We start from the raw sequence: 24,457 nt of genomic DNA on the forward strand, positions 1-24,457 counted from the left end.
GACTTTTCAGTGTTCGTGAAGTGCTGAGCTCAGAACCCTTTTTCTTAAACTCCTCCAGGAAAATCTTGTACTAATCTCACTATAGTCTTCTCGGGTTGCTGCAGCAGCTAAGGGGCCAGGCCTTCTGAGTATATTTAAACACTTCACGTGCAATGTGCCTCTCAACCATCCCAGGGATCCTGGGTTTACTTTGCCACCTCTGGCCTTTCTTGCAAATGTAGGAAAGCCACAGTCGTGGAGCCCGCTGTTGACTCATCTGTCGTGTGTACTCCTGCATGTGGAGAATGGTCATGGAAAGTAATTTTTAGTCACAGTTTGGAATGATTTTATTAAAATGCCTTGCATTTTTTTCAGAGGACTATTGCTTGTTTAAGAACAAGCAATGGGATCACAGCAGGATCTGAGCGCATCTGGTCTGAGACAGGACGGTGGAGCGGGTGCCGCAGAAATGCATTGTGGGAATAGTAAGGGGTTGCTGGATGAAAATTGCACGCTCACGTGGGATGTGTCTGTGTGTATGCAGAGGGTCCTTCCTGTTCCCCACCACGTGGTTTCAACCCTACGAACCAAAATAGCACACGATGTTGCCAAGTGTGGTCTCTTGAATATCCAGGTTTTTAAAGTTGTTTCCTTCTTGGTGACGTTGAGATCTATTTCTCAGTCTTCTTCCGAGATGAAAACTGACTACCTATCGATTATCGTGGACCCAGATGAAGTTCCCCTGGATGAGCAGTGCGAACGGCTCCCTTACGATGCCAGCAAGTGGGAGTTTGCCCGGGAGAGACTTAAACTGGGTAAAGTATTTGTTCCACAGATTCCTAAACCCATAACCGAGCACCTACTACTTGCAAAGCACTGCGCTTTGAGGGACGCAGAAGTCGACTAGACTCGGGATTCTACCCTACCCTCTACTTCTTTAGAGATAAAGAAGTCTCTAGAATCCTAAGACAGAAGGTCAAGGGGACAAGGCAGCACCTGTTAATTCTCTCAACAATTATTAAGCACCGAGCAGCAGATGCTCGTCTAGGCGCTGGGGATGCAAAGGTGTTCGAGTCTGTCCCCTCGAAGGGACAAGGACACAGCTGTAAGAGCCGGTAAGTGGAGGAGAAGGAGAGAGCTTAGTTCCAGCAGAGTCTTACAAGTACAGACACTCTTAACTAATGACATATTTGCGGATGAGAAATTGGTGACGTAGAACACAATTCAGGATGAGGAGATGCAGTAAAAGCAAATATATGGTGAAAGGGTTGGTGCTCTGCAAGGCTGAGGATCAAAACCCCCTCTGCACGAACCTATAAATTACATGCTTTGAATTTCCCCGGGTGTTTGAAATGTCCACACAGAGAAAAAAAGCCCTTGGGGGTCACTTACGTGTCATTTATGAAGAGGGAGGATTGCTGCTTCCTAGGTAACAGGGACGCTCTAAACACCGGGCCAACGTGCTTTCTCTCCAGCTTACCCCCAACCTCCTCCAGCTCAGACAGCACAGTGCAACCTAACCTCCAGCCCACGGTGCTACAAAACGACAGGAGCCTCAGATACTCTTGCCCAGATATCTGGATAGTGGCTTCTGAAAGTTTTCCACTCTCTCCTGTGTGTGCCAGAATCATTAATATTCAGAACTAAGAAAAGAGATCATGGAGCCAGCGGAGCCGGTTGCTCCAGTTCACTCGCACGGCCCCCCCTCCTCCACATGCAGACTATATTGGGGTAGGGGTGTGAGGGGACAGAGAGGGAGAAATGGCTTTTCTTATTGTTCTCTTGGGCCTTGAAATGATTCCACTTACAGTTCTCCCTCCATGAGAAAGAAGACTTGGCCTCAAGAGTGCCTGCTGTTTGGCTTGGGGAAGAAAATTAGGAATCAGTAAAAGGCCAGAGAGACGGGCGAAAGCCAGCAATGGCTGCTGACGGGGCGGGAAAAAAAATCAACTATATTTAGAGTAGTTCAGGGCAGGTGGCACACTAGATGAGTTCCTTCTGCAAGTCTAAATTATATGGCAGCTGGCCCAGCCCACCCCGCCAGTGACCTTGGCAGGGAACATGGGATCGTTTTCCCACAACTGTAAGCCATTCTCAGGCCACACTGCTTTCCAGAGTTATTAGTCACAAGCAGACATGCGTCTTTCTGTATAGGAAACACGAGCTTTCTGTCCCATTTCTTCATTCCTTGGCCTAGTACCATTGTGATCCTTGACGACACATCAAGGGAGAATGCTAACCCTTCTACCAGAATTCCCCTGGGGCTCTGTGAGTTTAGAGAATCCCATTTCAGAAGAGTCTCCTTGAAGATCTTTTGGTTCTTTTCCTTCCCGGAGCTGCCAGATGCTATGATTCGGCTAATGTACGTGTGAGTGTCTTTGACGGATGAGGGTAAGTGGGTCAAATCAGCGAACTCTGCCTTTCAATGCAGAGTGTGGCTGCAAGGGCCAGAGGAGATTTATTTGGCTTAAAAGACAAATACATGGGCTTCCCTGGTGGCGCAGTGGTTGAGAGTCCGCCTGCCGATGCAGGGGACGCGGGTTCGTGCCCCGGTCCGGGAAGATCCCACGTGCCGCGGAGCGGCTGGGCCCGTGAGCCATGGCCGCTGAGCCTGCGCGTCCGGAGCCTGTGCTCCGCAACGGGAGAGGCCACAGCAGTGAGAGGCCCGCGTACCGCAAAAAAAAAAAAAAACAAACACATGACAGAAAGTAATCTGAAGTAACGTCTGGCAACTGAAAGTAACCAAAATTATGTCTGGATGGATGAAGAGGAAAAGCTGGCTGGATGGGCAGTTACAGGGGGTTAGAAATACACAGACCAAACGGCTTCTGATTTCAGCTGAGTGTACGCTGGGTTACGACTCGCAGCCCTGGTGACAGAAGTCAGAACTGACAGCACCTGATAGACAGAGTGAGAGTTCGGGTCAAAGTTGTTGCTACCCTTGAAATTCCTGGAACCCAGAATGAAAAAAAACCCTGTTTTGTTAGAGATGCCTCACTCAACCTGGGCGAGAATTCCACTTCTATGCGTTTATCACAGAAGCTGGGATAATGCCTGACAGCGCATCTTCCCATTGGAAAGTAAAGTCAGGATTACCTAACATGGGAGAGCACACATGGAGTGTGGAATGTGGCAAGTGGACGGTGCTGCCTAGTGTAAGATGAGCCCCGGATGCCCAAGAGGGTCTCAGCCCCGGGCTGCCCTGCACTCGCCCCACAATGTCCCAGGCACCCTGGCCAGTCACTCTCGGAGGAGATTCCAATATCCTCTCATGGTATGACAATGACCTAGCACTTTTCCAAGTTAGTGGCATTTAGGTGACACCAAGGAGGATTTTAAGGGAAAAGAAGGATCAGGCGAGATCGAGTCCGGTGTGACGGGGCTCCCCTGACCCTGGAACTGCAGATCCGCCAAAGGATGGCAACTGCGCCAGATGATTGAAGAGCCCGTGATAGCTTCGGGCCGTGCTCGAGGCGGCAGTCAGCTTCCAAGGAATAAATGAAAAGACAGGGAAGTCTAGGGAGTACGAGCGCCTTCTCACTGGTCAAAGCAAACTCCCCAAACACTTGTCAAAATAAAGTGTTTTGTGTGATGGCTAAGAAGGGAATGCGTGGGGGCTGAAGCTGGGGAGAGGAAAAGGATGTCGCCTGCCCCAAGTGAGCAGGGGTCTGTGAACCCTGTGGAGAGCTGTCCCAACACAGAGCTGCTCTTCATCTGTCTCAGACTCAGGACACTTCATATTAGATGGTAGAAGGCAGTGCAGAAGAAAAGGTGTTCTTTCACCCTACAAAAGCAAGGGATAAGCCTCTAACCAAAGTGCACCTATGCTTACAATCTGGAGAAGGTACCTGCCAGTGTTCTTTCCAGACGTGATTTCGGGGTTCACCGGAGGCTCTTTTATTGAAACGAGAACTCCTGACTTTGCTATTTCTTGGACGCTTTTATCTGAAGAAGGGAGCAGAGACTCTATCCCTGTCTGTGGAGCATGCTTGGGAGGATGACCTGATCAGCCACGACAGGTGCACATTTGACCAGGGGAAGCGTGTCGTTTCACCAGTGTCTCCTCCTAACGCAGAGCGTGTCCCCGTGAGACCCAGGCGGGAAGACGCCGCTGATGTCACTGGGGACGGAGCTCTTTCCACCTCCTCACTGGACGTGACCTCGGGTGGGTGGTGGGCGGGAGTTGCACATAAAAGTACAAAGCTTCTAATAGGATAAGGAAGCAGGAAAGCTTCATTACCAATTTTCTAGGAATCTTAAAACACAAACAAACTGTGTCCTTTGGGGGAAGGGACTGGCGTATGAAGAAGATAGGAAAGAAAGAAGGAGGGAAAGTTAGCTCACCGAAGGCGCATTATCAGAACAGTCTCAGCGCGAGGACTTGGTTGGAACTGGAGGCTGTGTGTGGAAGTAACACTCCCCCCCTACCAGGACCTACTTTTGACCAGAGGCATTCTGTTGGCTTTCCAACACCCCCCCCACCCCCCCCACCCCCGCCGCCAGAAGAACCAAAAAAAAGGCAACTTCTCAGGCTCACTCTTTCTTCTGCCGTATCATGCTTGAGTGCACAGCTTCTCTAGGTTGTACTCGGCAACCTGTTTCCTGGGGGAGCAGAAGGAAGCCCTGATAGAAAAGGTGGCGGAGGTGTTCCAGGGGCAGGGGTGGTCCCTCCTCATCTCTGTGCACCGTTCAGGTGTGCAACTCACGGGGGCCCCTCTGGCTACCCAGGACTGCATGAGACTTGCTGTCAGCATCTCACAAATTCCCAGATGCGACTCTTCATTCTGCACTAATACACAGGGGACCCAAGTGCATCAGGCACCAGGCCAAGTTCTGGGAAGATTCAGACATGGTCACTGCCCCTTTGAGTGAAGGTTGTCTCATTCAAGGGTGAGGAAAAAAAAAAAAAAAGTGTTTAACAGTCATTACGACATAACGTACCGGGTACCGTGAATGAGACCTCACTTTGTCACTGCATCTGGCAACCAGCTCTCTGTGGCTGAAACAAATTACTAGGCCCATGTTTGGAACCATGAAGATTTATAATCATCATGTAAAGACACGTTGGAAATACTGGGAATAGCTTGCCTGGCGAGGAGGTCTGAGAAACAACTTAATTATTTTTTGGTAGCTCTGAAGCATCATTATAACCAACAGCTGTAACCCCCCTTCTCCATTTCCTCCCTTTGCTGAAAACAGATCAGAAGAAGTAAGCTTAAGTGGCAAGAAGAGGGGCTTAGGTTCAACATAGGGAGATTTTTGTGGTAGTAACGTTAGTAAACAATGGAAAAGACCACTCAGGATGTGGTAGCCTCTCCCCACAAGAAGGACTTTGTAAAAGAGGAAACTGGCCATCCACCTGCACCAGATGCCTTCTAGGGGCCTAGCCTAGCTGCGAAGGATGAGGGCAACACAGTAGCACGATAAAGAGTTGAAAGGAAGATACCCCAGAAATGTGTCCTGACCCTTTTGGGGTCAGTTCATTGGAGATTCCATTCAGAACTACATGCCACACATACACACACAGGGAAAAGGCCCTTTCTTCCTGAAAAAAGACTTAAACTCACCCTGCTGGCTTGGCAAACAAACCAACGTCTTTTCATTGTAGGCAAATCACTTGGAAGAGGGGCTTTTGGAAAAGTGGTCCAAGCATCTGCATTTGGCATTAAGAAATCACCTACGTGCCGGACGGTGGCTGTAAAGATGCTGAAAGGTATGGATGGTGTAAGTTTGGCTTTCAGCTCACCCATTACGTTCCCTAAATGCTGGCCCAAGTTGGGTGTGGCCTAGGAACAGACAGAAGCCATTTCTGCTCTGGCCACAAAACTTGCTTCTGCTGGAAGCCCCTTGACCTCCGGAGCTTTAGATGAGACCAGCAGGAGCTCAGAATAAACCTTGGAAAGGAAACAGTTCAGCGTTATCCACGGGAAAATGATTTCCGTCTCCTCAGAGATCTTTCTCCTACCACATCTCAGATTTTTCTAGAGTACCAGGGACTCAAGCCCACAGGAACCACAGGTACAAAGTTTGGGCATGATCCATTATGGCGTTATGATGGCAACTTAGCTGTACGTCATAAATCTCAAAGGCTTAGCTGGGGCTGAACCTCACTATAAAGTAAGAATATGAAGCTAGAACAGTTGAGTTGATCAGAACTTCAAGCTATTTTATAGCGTCAGGTCCCACCCATTAAACATTTCCTCTTTAGAAATAAAAACAAAAGAAAACCGAAAACAACAAACTATCTTCCTATGTGGAAGATACTATCACCCTGTGAGGCACTGGGAGGTAGAGACGAAGCACACGGTGACCCGCCCCTGAGACAGAGTGAAAATGAAAAGTCACTGAAAGTCACGTCAGCCAAACATCTCCAAGACTCATAGGTCCTTTAAAGCATAGAAAATACTTCACTGTGATGAAATTGTCATGTTACTTCAATGCGTTTTAAGCTTCCCAAACCAAAAAGAAACAGGACTGAAAACCCAAAGGGCAATTTTCAGCTTTCCAAAGTCTCTAAGATATTGCCAGGGGATTTTGAGGTGTAGAAGGCTATGCGCCCAGCTAAGCAGGTAGCTGGCAGAGGTTCCAGCAGAAAGGCCCATGGGCTGAGGGAGACTTCAAAGCCTTCGTTTTCATCCAGCAGTGACACCGTCATTGTAAAAAGTCCCAAGTAATAATATTTTTCCACTTCAAAAGGCTGTTGAGTGAAGGCTCTGATAAAACTCTGCAACGAACCTGACAGTTCTACTCTGAAAGTAGCCAGGGAAAGAGCTTTGCATCCACAAAGCAGGCCTTGTTCAAGGTGAACTACCCAGATGACAGTGGGCATCTCTGTGAGAAAACCTGTAGTCCAGCACCCCCCATACCCCCCTCCCACCCAGATTCTAAAGAGAAGAGGCATCAACGTGTCTTCCAGGTGAGAAAGCACCAGACTAGGTACTTTACTTTAGTAGCTTGAACTGCATGAAGTTGCCACTTTTCTTATTTTTCTCTCTACAGCCTTTGTGAGGTAGATATTATTATCTCAACTTGTAGATGAAGAAACATGGCCCAGAAAGGTTAAACAGCCTCTGCAAGGCCACACAGCTCAGCAGTGCAAAACTAAGGGTTTGGGTGCCAGGCTCTCCCCCCAGCCACACACACACCTCAGTGCTACAGAAGGGCTGCAGAGGCACAGCCTCCTAGAAATGATCCATTGCTCCAAAATCCTGAAAATGCTCCTGGCTTGGGTTCTGGAGGCAAGCTAGTATATCCAGCCTTGAGATAAGTTGAAACTAAATCTGGAAGCATCTGTTTCCTCAGCTAGTTTTGTCTCCCTGCTTACTACCACACGCCATCTCTAGGAGAGGCACGTCGGCTGCCCATGCTTGTCTACTGTGGCTAAAGGGGCATCAACGCGTGGAGGGATGAATTTGAGGGGGACATTCTGACTGGCAATTTTATTTTTTTAACGGGCCAGAGAATGTGTTCTATGCAATACAGAAATAGGGTGTGTAGTATCTGTATAAATGCTTATCTTTTTTTTTTTTAAAGCCATCAGCCTTGATTGAAAAAGACTGCCAAGTCACCCACTATGTAACATTCCTAAAAAACTATTTTCATTCAAGCTTTCTTGTTTAAACTGGTTGGCCATCTGTTTCTAGGAGAAACTGGAAAGGCAGAATGTCAAACAAAGGCCATGAGTCAGAAGCTCTTTCAAAGTGCCCTTGAGCAAAACCTTTAACCTTTTTGGGCCTTAAGCCCATGTCTGAAATGAGAAGAGTAATCAGTCTGTTTATTTGTCTAACAAATATTTGTTGAGCATCTACTGTGAGCCAATCCCAATCCCACTGGGAGACTTCTAGAGTTTATCTGGTTATTATTAAAAAATGATTTGTGCTTATGAAATACCACGTTGGTATCTACCGCAATGTGAAATGCACATCCTTCACATGCACAGATGCGATGTGAAATGCACGACCCGTTTCCAGGACTGTCCTGCAGAAATACTTGCACACGGGTACAAAGATCACAGGCTGTTTATTCCAGCATATTTGTAATGGCAAAAACAAAACCAAAACAAAACTGTAGACAGTCTAAATGTCAGGAATGCCATCAATCAATTTAAAAGAATGGGGAAAGTCTATGACATTTAAAAGGGGGGAAAGCAAATTATATATATCAAATTTGCTTTTATATTTTTATATATGATCCCATTTATGTAAACGGAAAAGACCTTTGATTGGGTACATATAGTTATAAATGCATAGAAAAAGCTCTGAAAGTCCAAATGATGAACAGTGGTTACTGCCAAAAAGGTGAGTTGGGGTGGCTTTCACTTTTCACTCTATAAACATCATATTGTTGAAATATGTTTACAGCAAGCTTATATGACTTTTTTATTTTACTTGTAAACATAATTAAAAATTTTTAAATGCCTTAGAAGTTAACCAATAAGAACAAACAGACAAGACAAACTTAATTTAGGCCTTAGACTCTGCTAATTCTTAGATTGACACTGTTTATCTCTGAGAATGAAGCTGAATTCAGATGCTCATGGAGCCTCATGACTTGAGATAACCCTGCAGACTCCGGAGAGGAAAAGGTTATAGAGAGAAAATAACACATGGCAGAGATGTTTACAGAAGTGGCCATTCTGCCCTTGCAGGCCCCTTTGTAACTTCTCAAAGCAGGGGAAGTGAGAAAAAGAGGTGAGGTGTGGGATCATCCCCCGCCTGGAAAGTTCTCGCTGGGCCTGGTTCTGACGCAAGGAAGCCTTTGGAAGGCGCTCTCCCCAGGTGCCCAGCTCCGAGTCAGCACGTTACTGAACAGGACGAGGTCCACCAAGGGGAAACGTCCAGTGACTAACCCCACCACCACCCTGCGCCTCACTGTAACCAAGACCCTTCTGGCTCAAGAGGGTGGGAGGAAGGAATACAGGCTGGAGGCTGGCCCTTCTGCAGACTGTGGGGAAGCCAGTGCAGTGAGGGCTGAGCACTGCCAAACACAGAGGGCAGGAGGGCCGGCCCAGAGGAAAGAGCCCCAGTGTCCCGTTGCCTTGATTCTCCCCTTGATCCTCACACAGAGGGGGCCACGGCCAGTGAGTACAAGGCTCTGATGACCGAGCTCAAGATCTTGACCCACATCGGCCACCACCTGAACGTCGTCAACCTGCTGGGAGCCTGCACCAAGCAAGGAGGTAAAGGGGAAGGGAGGGCCTGCCCCGTCCCGGTTCACGCGGCCCGGGCGAGCTCCCTGTCCCGCAGCCCTTCTCCCCCACCTCCTGGCACATGGCCTGGTAATAGTCCAGAGGAAGCAGCCTGTCCGTTGATGAAGGTGCTCCCATCCTGGAATTGCCTTCCCTGGATACTTAGCTTAAAGGTTCTGAACAGAAGGACTCCCTTTGAGACCTCCTTCCGCAGGCTCGAGGTCAAGTGCAGGGCGTTTTTCCCAGGATGACTTGGGAGGAGTATGACCGGAGCCAAGGTAAATGCACAGAAGGTTAGCATCCCTTGACGCTTCATCCAGAGGAAGGAATCACTCCTGGCAGGCTCCCAGGAGGAGGTGGGGTGCGGACACGGCCTTCGGACAGGCCGTACCCACAGGGCCAAGTGCAGGTACAGGGTGCATTGTGACTGAGGACTCGCACACCTTTCCATCCTCCCCTAGGGCGCCTTTAGTACTCCCAGCATGCCCCAGGACAGGGCCCACGTGCAGAAGCCTCTCTGGGGCCACTTCCGCTTTGACCCAGAACCGGAAGTTGTTCTTGCCCTGTGGGCCTAGAGCCCAGCGGGTGAGCGGTGGGGTGGCGCCTTCGGGGAGCCCAGGGGACCCGCAGTGCAGCTCGGGGCTTTCCTTTCCAACCCTCTGGCCTCTTTTGACTAGGGGTCGCCAAACGATGGCCGGTCAGCCTGGGAGCTTACTTGGACCGTTTTTAGTAGTTGGGGGTGGGGGGGAATAGTTTGTGACATGGGAAAACGCTATGCAACTCAAATTTGTGCGTTCCTAAAGCTGGATTGGAGCGCGGTCACTCATTTGGTTGCACTGTCTACAGGTGCTTTCCGGTTACAAAGGCAGAGAGCTGAGTAGTTGTATGGCCTACAAGCCTAAAACAGTTACCGTCTCTGTCTCTTGCTTTATGAGTTTGCCGATCCCTGCTTTAGACCTTACAAGCCCTGGGGCAACCTCCGTGCAGACACCCCCAGGTGGCCATGCAGCTGCGGGGGCGTGGTCAGGCCAGACAGGACCTGGGAGGGAGGGGCTGGTGTGACAGTGTCCTGAGGCCAAGGGGCCAAGTGGGTGGCTGGCAGTTACAGGTAGAGCCCTGACCTTGGCCCTTCCCCTCCCCTCCCCACAGTTCTTTCTCTCCTACTCTTTTTTTTTTCTGCTTCTTCCGCAGTCCGACCCCCCACCCATTGTCTCCTTTTCCTTTTGTATATTTTTTTAAACCCCTTCTCAGGTCCAGTTGGAAAAACAAAAACAAAAAAACTCTCCCACCCCCAAGTTGCATCCCCCAGACCCCGCTAATATAAAGACAAGTTGGTTTGAGGTTTCTCAGGCCCTCTGATGGCTGGCAGATGGCTGGCTGGCTGGCTTGGTGTGGCTGAGCATGTGTCGTTTTGCCTGCAGGGCCTCTGATGGTGATTGTGGAATACTGCAAACACGGAAATCTCTCCAACTATCTCAAGAGCAAACGGGCCTTATTCCTTCTCAACAAGGTAAGGACCTTAGGGGTTGGAGGTTTTTCAAGACAGCAGTGAGTTTCCGTTTAGGCTGTAGCAGCATAAAGCAAGAGAAACTATTTTTCCATTGCCAACTAAAGAATGTCACTAGCCATCCATCCAGCTCTGCAAGGACTGAGTCATGAGCCACTGCAGTCGCTGACCTTTAACACACCCTGAAAGGAGTTCAGGGGCGGAGATCAGGAATGAGGCGCTCTGGGAAAACTAGCAGAACAGGCCTTCAGATCGTTACATATTTTCAGGAGAAAATTTTTTTTTTTTTTGTGGAACCTGGATTCTTGCATCTTCTCATACTTAGAAAAGCCCCGAAACCATTAACTAAGATGTCTGTTCTGCATAACTAGTGGCAGCCTTCTGCCAAGATGTGTGCTTAATTGCACGTCCCCTTTTCACCAACATCACGTATATGCTGACCTCGCCCCCTACCTCTTCAGAGCAGTTTCCCAGAGCTCTCTGAGAGGCTGCTCCCGGGCTACAGTCCTCAGAAAGACACTGAATAAACCCAACTCACAGCTTTTACGTTGTGCATTTTTTTCAGTCGACACCATGAATGACTGAGCTTATTAAAACACAATCTCTGCTTTTTTCGTTTAAAAGAATTTTTTTCTTTCCACGCTAATATAGCACACTCTTTTTCGGGTGAGCACAGAGAATATTCAAGCCCACTGTATGCAGTGATAATTAGAGATTAAAATTTACTAGCCATCTACCTAAATATCAAATCAGCTTGATAAATTTCTGTCTCTTTCTCTCTCCATAGATACTCAGACACGCACAAATCACTTAGTCACTCATTTCTTAAAAGATGACGGCAAGCATAATTGTTTCCATTGATTAGATTAGAGAAATTAAGGACTCAGTCAACTGACTTTATAGTCAACAACAGAACAGTGATGGGGCCAGAGAAATCTTTTTCTTCCCTCCCTACTGCCTTTTCTCCCACTTCCCCACACCTTCACCACCGATGTCACCCCTATACACATACTGAACCGGCCTTACCCACCAAAACAAAGCTATGTAATGAAAGGAACACAAGGGTCCAAGTCCTGAATGCAAACAGAGTTTAAAAGGGATTACTGAGTGAAGGAGAGTTTAATAAACCTTTGCCAATGTGACCTATTTCACCAATGGTGTGTCCTTCTCTGGACTAGAGAAGCCCACGAGACGATGATTTGACATTATTAACCTGTAATCAGCAGTGTTGCTGATGAATCCACGTAGCATGGTGGTTTAAGCGCTCAGAGTCCAGGCTCAGACTTCCTGGATTTAAATCCTATCTCTGCCACTCAAGAAATCTGGGACCTTGGGCACGTTACTCAGTCTCTCTAAGTTTCAGTTTCCTCATTTATTAAATGGAGATAATAATAGAACCCAGCTGACGGAATTGTTGAATCAAATTCCGTTCATCTCTCCATAAATGTTAATTACCATCATCATCATCATCGATCCACCGAGATAGAAAGACTGGTTGAGTCTAACTTAATGCCACTGATCTATATGATCTGGATGACGGATAAGGTATACGACACCCAAGAACGATGCCCGTCTCTGTCACGCGAGTGAGATTCTCATGGGGCACACGAAGAAGACCCACTGGACAGCTGGCCCATTCTCTCAGCCTCTGATCCAACCAGAGACACAGGTTTTCTACCAGACTGGCAACATATACGCAAGAACGTACTTTCCCCATTTTAAACCATGCCCTCTAATAATGAGCCTCTTGAAGCTGAAAGGGAACTTTGTGACCAGCTAGCCTACACGCTCACATTACCGATGTGCCCAGAAAAGTCAAGTGACTGGCCTTCAGGACACACAAGGCAAGAGGTGACGTCGAGGAGAAAACCCAGCTCTCCTGACTCCCCCCCCCCCAAAGCTTTTTCCATGCACTGCACTGGGTAAAGAGGGGAAAAAACATAAGAAAAAGGGGAGACTGGTGCCCTGGGCTGAGAGCAGTACAAATTCTCCTCAGTCCTGAAATCCTGGGCTGGCTTCAGGAAGAACGAATCCAGCAAGAATACCCCAGGGACCCGGGCAGGATGGAACGTTTGGGTTCGTGCGTCCTTTGTTTGAAGAGATTGCTTCCTTCTCTGGCTATATTTAATGATTCACCTCCCTCTTGGTGGAGCTTAGTGTTTTCGTGGAAAACACACGGCTGTGTTTCATATTTGGAACCTAAAGGAAAAACCAAATGGCCAAACAGAAATGGGATATTTCATTTTCCAAGTAAGTTCACTAGGTCTTTACATATCATATGTAATAAATTCCCTGTATTCTGTCAGAGCCCCAAAAGTTCAATGAATCAACGTTTACCAGAAATGGTTACCAATAAGCAAAACTAAATATACCGTTGATTGGGAGTCAGGGAGGGGTGAAGGAGTCTTGAGTTACGGTCCTTGGAGTCACGCCAAAGACTCGAGCCCTTTTCACCCCAGCATCTTTGCCAACCCCCTTCCGCTGCTGCCTTCTGTCCTGGGAAGGGTCTTGTGGAAAATACAATTTCTGTCCCCCAGTGAGCAGAATCGAGTCTAACTGCCTCGGGGACACGTAATAACCAAGAGTTACGATCTCCACCTCCACTCAGGTAGGTCACCTGGACGGCAGTCGGGGTTCCCTCTGAGGCCTGACTCCCCTTCTGCGGCACAGGAGGGTCTCTTGTCGGGGGGGCAGGAGCCGGGGACCCTCCACGCTTCCAGGGTTTGTCAGGCTGAAGCAGCCTCCTCTGTCCTCTGCTTGCTCCCACGGCGCCCTCTAGTGGAGGGACCGTTCCCACTTTGTGACACTTCCAGGAAAAGCCACAGAAGGATGGGGAGCCTGGGGAATCTCAGCCCTGCCCCAAAGGGCGGGCGGATGGGGGGACACCACCGAACCCCAGTCCCTCTCCGACCCTGTCTGGCACTGCCATCTAGCAGGACTGAGCTAGGTACTCGGTCGAGTCCTGAAGCCACTGGGAGTCCTGTTTCTAGTGTCACAGTGATGAGGTGAATTACGAAAAGGTGATAAAAATCTTTTCTGGTTCCACCCTGAATCAACAACTCCTTTCCCATGAGTCAAAACGTAATAAGATGATCGAGCTCTTCCGATGAGAGAAAGGAAACCCAGAAAAGCAAGGTGGTTCGTTCAAGATCACATGGTCAATGAAAGAACCAGATACACACCAGGGCTTAGAGGCCCAGGCCAGGGTGAAAGGCCTTTCCTACCTTCGTTAGCATCAAACCCTATCTTTGTTCTGAATGCAGGGGAGACAAGGAAACGTTCATGCTCCCTCCTTCTCCAAGGAAACCAGAGAAATTGGTAACTGCGGCCTTCTCTTATTACTCCTCCCAGGGATTACAAAGGCCCCGAGTTGACCGGGGATCCTTTTCTGTCATCCCGTATCCTCTTTCACAAGATGGCGCACGGCATGGAAAAGCGCTCAAGGGCACAGATTGGAGTTGGCCGAACCTGGGTTCAAGCTTTGCCATTTACTAGCTGCATGTGACTTCGATTACCTGACTTCTCTGAACATAATTCCCTCATGTATTACAAGCAAGAACTACTTCATAAAATTGTTGGAAAGATTAAAAGAGAAAACGTCCTGAAGATTCTTAGTGTACTGGCTCACACCGAGTGAGCTCTCAGTTAATAGCAGCTGCTGTGGATATTCCTTTATCCTCCCCGAGATGCTGTCAGGGAGCCCAAGAGCAGAAGAGACTCCACAACCCCAGGCGAAGCCAGGCTACTAATTTACTATCCATTTTGTCGGACGACATTCTCCTAGGGCAGGCGAGTGCCAGCTTGAGGGACTGGTCTCCCCGTTACTGTTCTGTCCCTTTCATCTGTGTCTTTCTCGGTCTGTTAAAGGATGCAGCCTTACACATGGAGCCTAAGAAAGAGAAAATGGAGCCAGACCTGGAGCAGGGCGAGAAACAAAGACTAGATAGTGTTACCAGCAGCGAGAGCTTCGCAAGCTCCGGGTTTCAGGAGGATAAAAGTCTGAGTGATGCCGAGGAAGAGGAGGGTAGGTATTAATTCCTTCCTGTCCTACAGTCTGGGATATTTTTACAGCATACTGTGCATCTCTGAAATAGTTTTCTTATTTATCACCCTAGTAAACACCCGTGGGAGACTCGAAGCGTAATGTCCTGGGGAGATAAGATTTGAATTTAGATTATTTACAGAGTTACTAATTTTGACAGGGAACTGTACAATTGTCTCCCCTCCGGCCTTTCTGTCTTCATGGATCATCCCCTGCCCCCCGTGCTTGGGCAAAATGGGCTAGAGGCCTGGAAAAATCTCGGATATTCATGTCGAAACTCAAAAATGCTCTCGAAAATGAACTCTGATCTACTTGTTGGTTTGTTTCGTGTTTTGCTAACATTGTTCCAATAAACTGGGATTTGGTGGCATAACAAGAGCCATTACAAACAGTTACGGTTTTAATGCTTTCCAGATTCTGACGATTTCTACAAGCAGCCCATCACTATGGAAGATCTGATCTCTTACAGTTTTCAAGTGGCCAGAGGCATGGAGTTTTTGTCTTCCAGAAAGGTCAGCCTCACGATCTTTACTGTTTTGCTTCTTCCCCAGGCCCGGTCGTGTGGCTGTTCACATGGGCAAACACACACCTGTGCTATAAATCCACTTTTCCTCGTATTTGCTTGTATGCGTGTCCTTAAATGTAGAGGGAACTTCACAACACACGACCTCATTTATCCTGATATGAGGAAGTCTGAGTACAGTGACTCTTGGGTACCAGCAGGTAGAACTCAATTCCAGGGGAAAAGCTCGCTGGGTTTCAGACTAGATGAACCTGGCACCTGTGCTCCACAACGTCCTCTGGCGTGTTTTCAGAGCTGGCCAGACTCTCAGACTACACGACTGCATGGGAGGGCCTCTATTAATACATCCCAGTGGGGTCCTCCCAGGAAACTCCAGCTAGATCGTGATCTGATCTCAGCAGCTCAGGATAAGAGGTTTTGGGGAAGTTGTGCTCCCTGGGAGAACCCGATGGCCAGCTCTGTTTCCCCGATGCTGTCCTGCAACACAGTAGCAAAGGGGATTCGGGGCCCTTCTTGACTTGGGGGCCTCCGGGGGTCTGTACTGTTAGAGAAGTGCTTCACGTTTGGGGCGACGCCACATGCGTCGGGAGCCGCTCCCTTCATGTAAAGGAAGCGTGCGAAAAGGATCCCCGAGTTCAGAAGGAGAACACTGAGAAGGCGCAGGCAATCAGCCGATGAGATCGAGGACATGCACTGATCATGCCACTGTTTTATTCTAGTGCATTCATCGGGACCTGGCAGCACGAAATATACTGCTGTCTGAGAACAACGTGGTGAAGATTTGCGATTTTGGCCTTGCCCGGGATATTTATAAGAACCCCGATTACGTGAGAAAAGGAGATGTAAGTCAGTTGGACGTTTCTTGGGCTCATTTAGGCCCTATCATTTCCAAACCACAGACCAAAGCCCTCGGCAGGGGTCGCTGAAAACCAGCACGCGCTTCCTGTGGAGGCGAATGGTCCGCGTGCACCGTGGACCCGAGAGCCCTCGCACGGGGCTCCGGGAGGCCACGGTCCCCTCCTCCTGTCCTTCCCCTGTCCCTGCTCGGCTCCTGTCCTTTGGGCTCCGGAGCGCTGTTCAGTGGGCCCTGCGGGGACCACAGCGTCCCCTCCCCTTTGCCCCCTGGGGGAGTTCCCTGGGCCGCTAGAAAGAACAGCCTGGACTCTTCCCCTCAGATAAACCCGGGTGATGGATTCAGCAGGTGTACACATCTCAGGAAGGGCGGGGGCAGGCGTCAGGATGACCTTGCCGGGGAGGAAATCGCGTCCCTCCCGGGTTTGCCTTCAGACCCAGCATCGCTGCCAGCTCACACGGGCCTCTCCTCCCCGCCTGTTTCTGAACATAGTGTTATTTTTGCTTTTGCGGGTGACCTCCTGTGCCCCCTCTTCTCTGGCCTTTACCCTGAAGCCTTAATTAAGTCTGTGTCTGGGCTCTGATGACTACTCCACAGTCGCGGTTCTCAAACCTGAGCGAGCACACACATCACCTGGAGAGCCTGTTCAGCTGAAAGTCTTGGGTGGAGCCTGAGAATGTGCCTCAGCTGGTCCCAGGACTATACTTTGAGAACCACTTCTCCTCCACAGTTTTTTTTCCTGTTTTCTTTTTTTTTTCTGGCCGCACTGTGAGGCATGTGGGATCTTAGTTCCCTGGCCAGGGATCGAACCTTCACCCCCTGCACTGGAAGCACAGTGTCTTAACTGCTGGACCACCATGGAAGTCCCCCACTCTTTCTTTCTTTTATTTATTAATTTTTTGGCTGCCTTGGGTCTTTATTGCTGCGTGCGGGCTTTCTCTAGCTGCGACGAGCAGGGGCTGCTCTTCGTTGCAGTTCATGGGCTTCTCATTGCGGTGGCTTCTCTTGTTGCAGGGAACGGGCTCTAGGCACGCACGCGGGGTCAGTAGTTGTGGCTCGCGGGCTCTAGAGCGCAGGCTCAGTAGTTGTGGCGCACGGGCTTAGCTGTTCCGTGGCATGTGGGATCTTCCTGGACCAGGGCTCAAACCCATGTCCCCTGCATTGGCAGGCGGATTCTTAACCACTGTGCCACCAGGGAAGCCCAGCCCCACTGTTTCTTTTTATAAAAGGAAAACAACAAGCTTTCCTTGAGAGCCCCGATTTGCAAAGATGGCATCTACCCACGTGTCAGTCTGTGCTTCTTTTGTGTCCATCCGTGTCTCTTTCAGCCTCTCCCTGGCCCTCCCCCCTCTTCTTCTCTTTGTCTCTCCACTATCCCAGGCTCCCTGTCAATCCCCATCCCTCTGAAGTGGCCGGGCCTAACTCACTGGAGTTCCTGCTTGAAAGCCAGCCACATGGCATCCTGAATACTGTCCATCAACTATCAACTTCCTTCTTTCTGGTGCCTTTGCCAACTCCCCCCATTCAATGACTTTTTAAATCCTTTTTTTTTTTTTTAATAGGAATGCCTTTCAAAATCCTTAAGAAAAATTCCAGGAAATTATCGAGTTTCAGGATGCCTTCTACTTCAGATCACTCTTTCCCAGGTCTCTGTAGAGTGTGAGCTCTTGTGGGGAGAAGGATTTCTTACAGAGTCAGAGTCAGGACATGCTGTGCTCGTAGGAAGGGCTCACTGAACAACTGTTGCCATCACAGGAATTGGTGTAGCACACCGCTCTCCCCCTTTCAGCGTAACACTGCATGTTATGAGTTTCCTCCATGCTGGGAAACCATCGCTGCTCTAGGAAATGACTTATAGGCCAAATGTTATCTGGGAGGTGACCCCGTGGGCACATGGGTTGAATGTGCTCTGTTGTCACGTTCTCCTGCTCAAGGCCCCCTTGCCCTTTTCTAGACTCGACTTCCTCTGAAGTGGATGGCTCCCGAATCCATCTTTGACAAAAGCTACAGCACTAAGAGCGACGTGTGGTCTTACGGAGTACTGCTGTGGGAGATCTTCTCCTTAGGTAAACCTGGGGGCAGGACGCGAGCAGACGGGCCAGAACCGAGCGCCCGCCCCCTCTGCCGAGCCTCCGCGGGCAGATCAGCATCTGACACCCATGTAGGCTCTGACACCCATGTAGGGTGGCGTGTGCACGTGCGCCTGCACCGCAAAGATGTTCGTAGGGCCGTGAACGAGGTCTGATCGGAGTAAGAGCCGCAGTCAGGCTTGTCTTCAGCCAGTCTGGCTGCTCCTTCCCTGTCCTCGGCCCCCTTCTTCTAATTCCTCAAACACCCATTCCTCTTCCCTCCCTGCGTACCCCCCTCCCCGCAGAATTTCCCAGGAAAGACCCAACAAACACAGCTCAACCCGTGCCTCTGATGTCAGCACAGCCAGCCCCCGACACTGGTTTACGCTGGTTGTATTTACCCTGCTTCCACCAGCACCCACTGCGGTGGCTGGAAGCCGCGTCCAAGGCGCTCAAGCACAGGTGCGCCCGGAGCCCCCATCTGCTCGCAGACACGCACCGAGGCCTCCCGAACGCCGGGTCTAGCCAAGAGGCTTTCGGACTTTGCCAGAAACTTGCCTTGCAGAGCAAATAAAAAGTCACCCAGTAACATCCCTGGTTTCCTGTAATGTGTGAAAAACATTCCTCTGCTTTCGATGACAGGCACCTGTTGCTTCCAGTCTTTGAAAGCAGCTTGGCGGCCACAGTGGCCCCGCGGTGACACAGGGCCAGTGCTGCACGCCGCCCAGCTGCTTCCTCCTGACAGCAATCACTCGAAAGTGCAGACAAACAAATGCTGAGACAGACTCGGTTCGAGGTCTGGAACAGGGCAGATCGGGAGGGCCTGCTACCCCCGAGCCCTCCCTCAGCCACCAGTCCCTCTAAGAGGGACGGTTACCTGCGATCCTGCCCAGAAAAACTGGCAAAAGGCAAAGTCCCGGCTCCTCGGGGACACCCTGCAAGCCCCGCCCCACAGCAGCCAGCCCAGTCCCGCAGCTCCTGGCCCCCTTCCCTCGGGCCCCTCACGGCAACCGGTCCCCCAGTGCTGTGCGAACCTCACACGAGAGTAGTGAGTTCAAGTCGTTCTCAGTGAGGTGCGAGTGAGCCACCAGTGACCGCCTCCGAGTCTACTGGCTTTTTAAAAAGCAGCTCATTAACTCAAGGAAGGAGTCTAAATGCTGGGCTTTCTCTAGGGTTCCTGGTAGGGAGAGGGGAGGGACCCCTCAGGTGCCACCCTTTCTCCTGACCCAACAGACCAGAGCAGCCATGGGAACGGCCTGCGGGCATCTGACACCCAGCACCAGGGCGCCAAGCGCCAGCAAGGATCCGCTGAGCTGCCCTGGGGCTTGCGCTGGGCGCTGAGGTCCGTTCCCATCACCAGGACTTCACTACCCAGCCCTCCCCTGGAAGGGAGGAAAGAGACACGGAATGGCCCCCCGGGGCGTTTCGTGCCCTGAGGCCATAACGTGCCCTGTGTTCCGGTACAGGTGGGTCCCCATACCCGGGCGTGCAGATGGACGAGGACTTCTGCAGCCGCCTGAAGGACGGCATGAGGATGCGGGCCCCGGAGTACGCCACGCCCGAAATGTGAGCCCCCGTCACCTCCAGCCCATGGCTCCCCACCCCCGCACCCCCGGCCAGGCCGCCCCAGGAAGGGGACGTGCTGCTGACGTCCAGAGCCCCTGTCCTGGGAGATGCAGGGGGCTCTCCTTACCCCAGGGTCGCCCCTGCCTAGCCCCCTGGGGCCCAGCCGTGCCGGGAGCACGTTCCAGAAGCGAGGCGTCGCGTCCTGGACCCGTCCCTACCTAGGGCTTCTCTCCACCCCGACGGAGCTGCGAGCCCAGGTTAGGAACACAGCTTCTAGCTAGGAGCCCGGGCACAACTGAACAGCCCGCCCGGGAAGTGGAGGCCAGACCCCGTGCCCGCTCACAAAGTGGGCCCACGGCCTCCGCAGCTGACCGGCCCTCCAGCCACACCCGGGACCGTGGGGGGCTGGCTGGAGCGTAGGGGGAGACGTGGAGGAGAGGAACGGGGGTCTGGACTGGGTAGGAACCCTGCTCCCCAGAGGCCCGCGTGGGCAACGAGGCACCTTCAGCCTGTGCGGAGCAGGCGGCTGGGGCTGCTGCTGGCGGGGGCCCCTCTGCTTGGCCCCGTGGCTCTAGGAGGACGGGAGGACCAGGGTGAGGGCTGTCCACCTTGGACAAGTGCTTGCTCGCCCCTCTCAGACTCTGTCTTCCTGACGCTCTGTGGGTGTTTTGCCCTGAGGCCTGGGCAGGAAGGTGATGACCCCAGCAGTTCTGTCAGGCTGCTAGACAAGGACTCAACCCCCCCCCCCCCGCCCCGTCCATGCTCGCGGCGGTACCACCTTTCCCGAACAGACAGGGGGCCCTCCCCCGCCCACCCACACAACTTGGGGCTGTGAGGAGCCCCTCGACGGCCTTTGGGAGGAGTCGGAGGGAACGAAGGAAGTGTGCGCTTGGCCAAAGGGCCCTCTCTTTCCTCCACGGCCCAGAGACAAGCTAGGTCAGACCCGGGACCATGAGAACGGGGGACTCGGGCCACGGAGGCGGGGCTGGGGAGCGGCCTGAGTGCAGAGGGGAGAAGGGACCCGGCCTTCTCAGTCGTACGTGGTGTCCTTGCCAGCAAAGCACAAGGCCCTTCTGAGAGCTGGGGACGCGGCTGGATTAGCCCCAGGCCTGCGCTGGACCGGAGAGAGATTTTAAAGGCGGGAGAGTTCTCAAGTGCTCCCTGCTTTTACGTGGTGGACAGGGGCAGACACCAGGAGGTCTGGTTTAAAATGAGATGACTTTGCACTTTACAGTTTTCTAAGCGAAGATCCCAGCCCGCTTGAGGGGCAGGCAGACAGGAATTTTCACCTGAATTGGATGCGTGACGAAACTAAGCCTCTGAGAAGTCTCATGATTTGTCGGCTAAGTAGAGAGGAGACAGGTTTAAAGGCGGTCCTCTGGACTGAGCTCCCTAGATCACAGGACTGTTAAATTAGGAATATACCCCATGTGCCTTAGAAGAAACGTCTAATATGTCCACTCATGCTTTGAATTAAATATTTCCTTGGACTTTTCATATAATCTGAAAATCACAAAAGCAAGTTCCCAGTGACTAACAGTAATGACTGCGGTCGTCAACAACAGCATTTAATATTTATTAGTTATTTAGTGCTTATTAAGCGTCAGGCACTGTCTTAAGCACTTTAACATATTAATTCACCTCATTCTCATAACAACCCTATAAAGTGGGTGCTGTTATTATCTCCATCTTACAGATGAGACAACCAAGGCACAGAACACCTAAGTGATTTGCCACTTTGCCAATTAGTTAAGCAAACCGAGTCTGAGTCCAGAGCCCCCAGCACCACGCTACACACCTGCAGGGTGTGTTTCCAATTCTTATCCAGGTTCTGGTCCAAAACAACTCACATCAACTTTGGGCCCAAAACTCACCTGGACGTTATCAAACCTTCAGGTCTTTATATAAGGTAGCACTTGTACCCCAGTCCACAGAAAGAAGGAGGGTCCCTCAATTCTAGGGAGTTTAATTTAGAAACTATAAAAACAAAGAAGGAGCTTTGTGACTCGTTTGTGGAGAAGTCCAGAATTCAAACCTTCGGCGTTTGAAAGCTGTTGGAGTCATTTCCCTCCTGTTTGTTCCAACGGCGGGAAGGCCCTGGTGAGGATGAAGGGCAGCTCTCAGAACTAGGGTTCTGTGACCTGAACTTGGTCTAAATTGGCGTGCCCTTGGGACCTTGGGTGATAGCTTGGAAAGGAAGCTTTTCTCACAGTCCCGTCACCCCTGGCTCATTTTCTAGAAGGGCCATGGGGTTGGGTGTAACTGGTGTCTCTTTTCTTTATTAAACCTGTTTATTTAGTGATGTAAAACGGTTTTAACGTGAGTCACTCATTCCTCGCCCAGAGCCTGTTTAATCAGATGTCTTTCAATAAGGGAAGAAATAATGAATGTTTTGATTTTTTTTTTTTTCTTTTCCTTTGGTGTTTGAGATGATTTGCACTGAATCTTAGGCAAGAGGAGTGGAAACTAGAAGTCAGAAACCAAGAATCAAAATAAAAAACAGCAAGAGTTGCAGGTGGTCCCTTCGGCTGGTTTCAGCAGAGAGGAACCTGGGAGAATCCTGTTCACAGGTCTTGCATTTCCCCCACCAGCTGCCTCTCAGCAGCGAAGTGATGCTGGTCGGGATAAGCCTGGGGCCTCTGCTCGACCAAATGCTCCCTACTCTCAGGGCACGCCCCCCCCTTTTTTTTTTTTGCCTGGTTCAAGCCTTTCTTGCTTTGGCTGCCTTGTATAGAATATCTGTGTATATATTTACTGTTCTTCCAGTGGCCTCTGAGAATCTGTTTCTTGCTAGAGACAAGGGAGCCTTAGACAAGGTAGCCTTAGACAAGGTAAGGCAGACACAGGCCAGCCTCTGCCACAGCCCACACCCCTGGGGTGAGGATCCCAGACTCGAGTCTCGTGACCACCTGCCTCTGTAGCGTGCATTTCTGTACCTATCTCAATAAATTAGTAAGATGTGTAAACGGACCTTAATATGAGATCCACATGGGACTGTCTTACGCTACTCTAGCCCTGTGGTCGCTAGCAGGCTGGCCTGGGTTGCCTGGAAGGAGCACGTGCCTTGAGCCCGCACTCTAAGGCACTGCTCGTCAGGGAGAGTTAAGGGACCTGTCCTGTGTCCCCCAGAGAGCAGCGACGACAGCCCAGAGTCCCAGCCTCCTTGGTGTCTATAAGCTGAGCCCCGCTGCAGTGGTACCTGACACCGGACCGCACAGCACACTCACCCAAGGGCCCTCACCGCTCTTAGAACAAGTCAACCCACAGCCCGCCCCTAGGGTTTAGGTCAAACAGGTCCAGTAGATGAGACACAGGTGGGAGGGAACCAGAATCATCTTCTGAAAAGTCTTGACCCAGAAGTTTGGACAAGTGGAGGAAAGTTAACAAGTCAGACATGTGATCTTTATGAACTCCTGTCCGTCCCTAAACAAAGACTTAAGTACCCAGCAAGCAGATATCCTATCAGAAAGGAGGACCTCAGCTCCACCAGCCAAGTATCAGGAGAGTTTGCTTGTGAAGACCAGTGCCCGTGGAATGTTCTAAAGACCACGTGGTGCTCCCAACCCCTTGGGTACCTAGAATTTTATCCTGGGGTTAAATCAGAGCCTTTGGACACACATACCTGGACCACACTGTTCTGCCTCTTAGAATTGTTTTTACTGAATGGTATTTTTTGCCATTGAGACTTGGCCAGCATTGAAAGACGATGCACAAGGCCATCCCATGAAGTCATTATGACTCGGATGATAATGATGCAGTTGAGAGGTGTCTACAAGAACCTCCTTTCAGATTTCAGTTCTGGGAAGAGCCATACTTCTTCCAAGTAGCTGGTTTATTTTTAGCTTCCAGCTCATGTGCACCATTTAACTGGTTATTCCTTCCTTTCACCAGCTGCCTGGAAGCTTAGAGCACTGCCTCTGTCAAACTACTCAAAATCATGATATAAATTGTGAATCTTAACTCTGCCTGGAGTTTCAACCTTTTCTCACTGTTATTTTTATATCCCTCCTCATACTCTGCTTTTCTTTTTTTTTTTTTTTAACCTTCCTATATTCTCCCTGTCAGCCACCTCACAGACTTTGACACAAAATAGGGATAGCCTTAAGAGACACTTGGAGCTGTGGGTGCCGCCTGCAGGCTCACATCTGAGAGGTGGCAGCAGGGATGCGTCACCTCAGGCGCATCCCGGCAGCGCCCAGGTCCCAGCCGTGTCTGCGGTCTGCCTTGGGAATTAGGGATTCGTGGAAGGAGCAGCACGTTCTCTTCTAGGAGATCAGTCTGACTTCCTTCAGCAGACACTTGTTGAGTGCGCACAGGCAGGCCCTGGGTTAGGTGAGGGGTCTGGAAAGGAGGTCCCTGCCTGAGCAGGGCTCCCAGCCGGGTTCTGACCCAGATCCAGAGTCCAGGCCCATTCAGATTTTGATCCGACCTGGTCAGAGTCCTCTCTAGGGGATCTCCCGAGAGAAGAGATGACTTACAATCAACATCCCGAGGAGAACAAAGAGAATAGATCCTTAAGCCAGTGTGTGTCCAGATGCTTGGCAGGTGGTTTGCCCAGAAGGGGCAGGTAGAGACCTCTACTCCCTGCAGACGTGACTGAGAGGAGCCCGATACCCTTCGGCCTAAAGCGTCAGGAGCATCACAGAGGAACCCTGTTGACGTTTAAATCCCGGGACAAGAGTCGGCTTCTGGGACGCTAAGACAAATGGTTTCATATCCAGAAGCCAGCCT

General features: G+C 50.6%; 1 protein-coding gene across 4 annotated transcripts in view; it reads left to right on the forward strand.

The window, feature by feature from the left end:
- FLT1 (fms related receptor tyrosine kinase 1) overlaps window positions 1-24,457 on the forward strand; it is a 174,224-nt gene that overhangs the window by 139,120 nt on the left and 10,647 nt on the right. For 3 of the 4 annotated variants that reach the window (XM_049701112.1, XM_004281761.4, XM_033409458.2), the window contains 9 exons: window positions 662-794; window positions 5,588-5,692; window positions 9,044-9,157; window positions 10,588-10,676; window positions 14,541-14,697; window positions 15,130-15,227; window positions 15,958-16,080; window positions 18,046-18,157; window positions 19,627-19,726. In XM_049701112.1, the coding sequence (XP_049557069.1) occupies window positions 662-794; window positions 5,588-5,692; window positions 9,044-9,157; window positions 10,588-10,676; window positions 14,541-14,697; window positions 15,130-15,227; window positions 15,958-16,080; window positions 18,046-18,157; window positions 19,627-19,726 (1,031 nt within the window). The remainder of the gene's footprint in view (window positions 1-661; window positions 795-5,587; window positions 5,693-9,043; window positions 9,158-10,587; window positions 10,677-14,540; window positions 14,698-15,129; window positions 15,228-15,957; window positions 16,081-18,045; window positions 18,158-19,626; window positions 19,727-24,457) is intronic. The other variant, XM_049701111.1, reaches the window with a different exon arrangement.

Source organism: Orcinus orca, chromosome 18 (genome assembly GCF_937001465.1).
Source record: "Orcinus orca chromosome 18, mOrcOrc1.1, whole genome shotgun sequence".
Lineage (NCBI taxonomy): Eukaryota > Metazoa > Chordata > Mammalia > Artiodactyla > Delphinidae > Orcinus > Orcinus orca.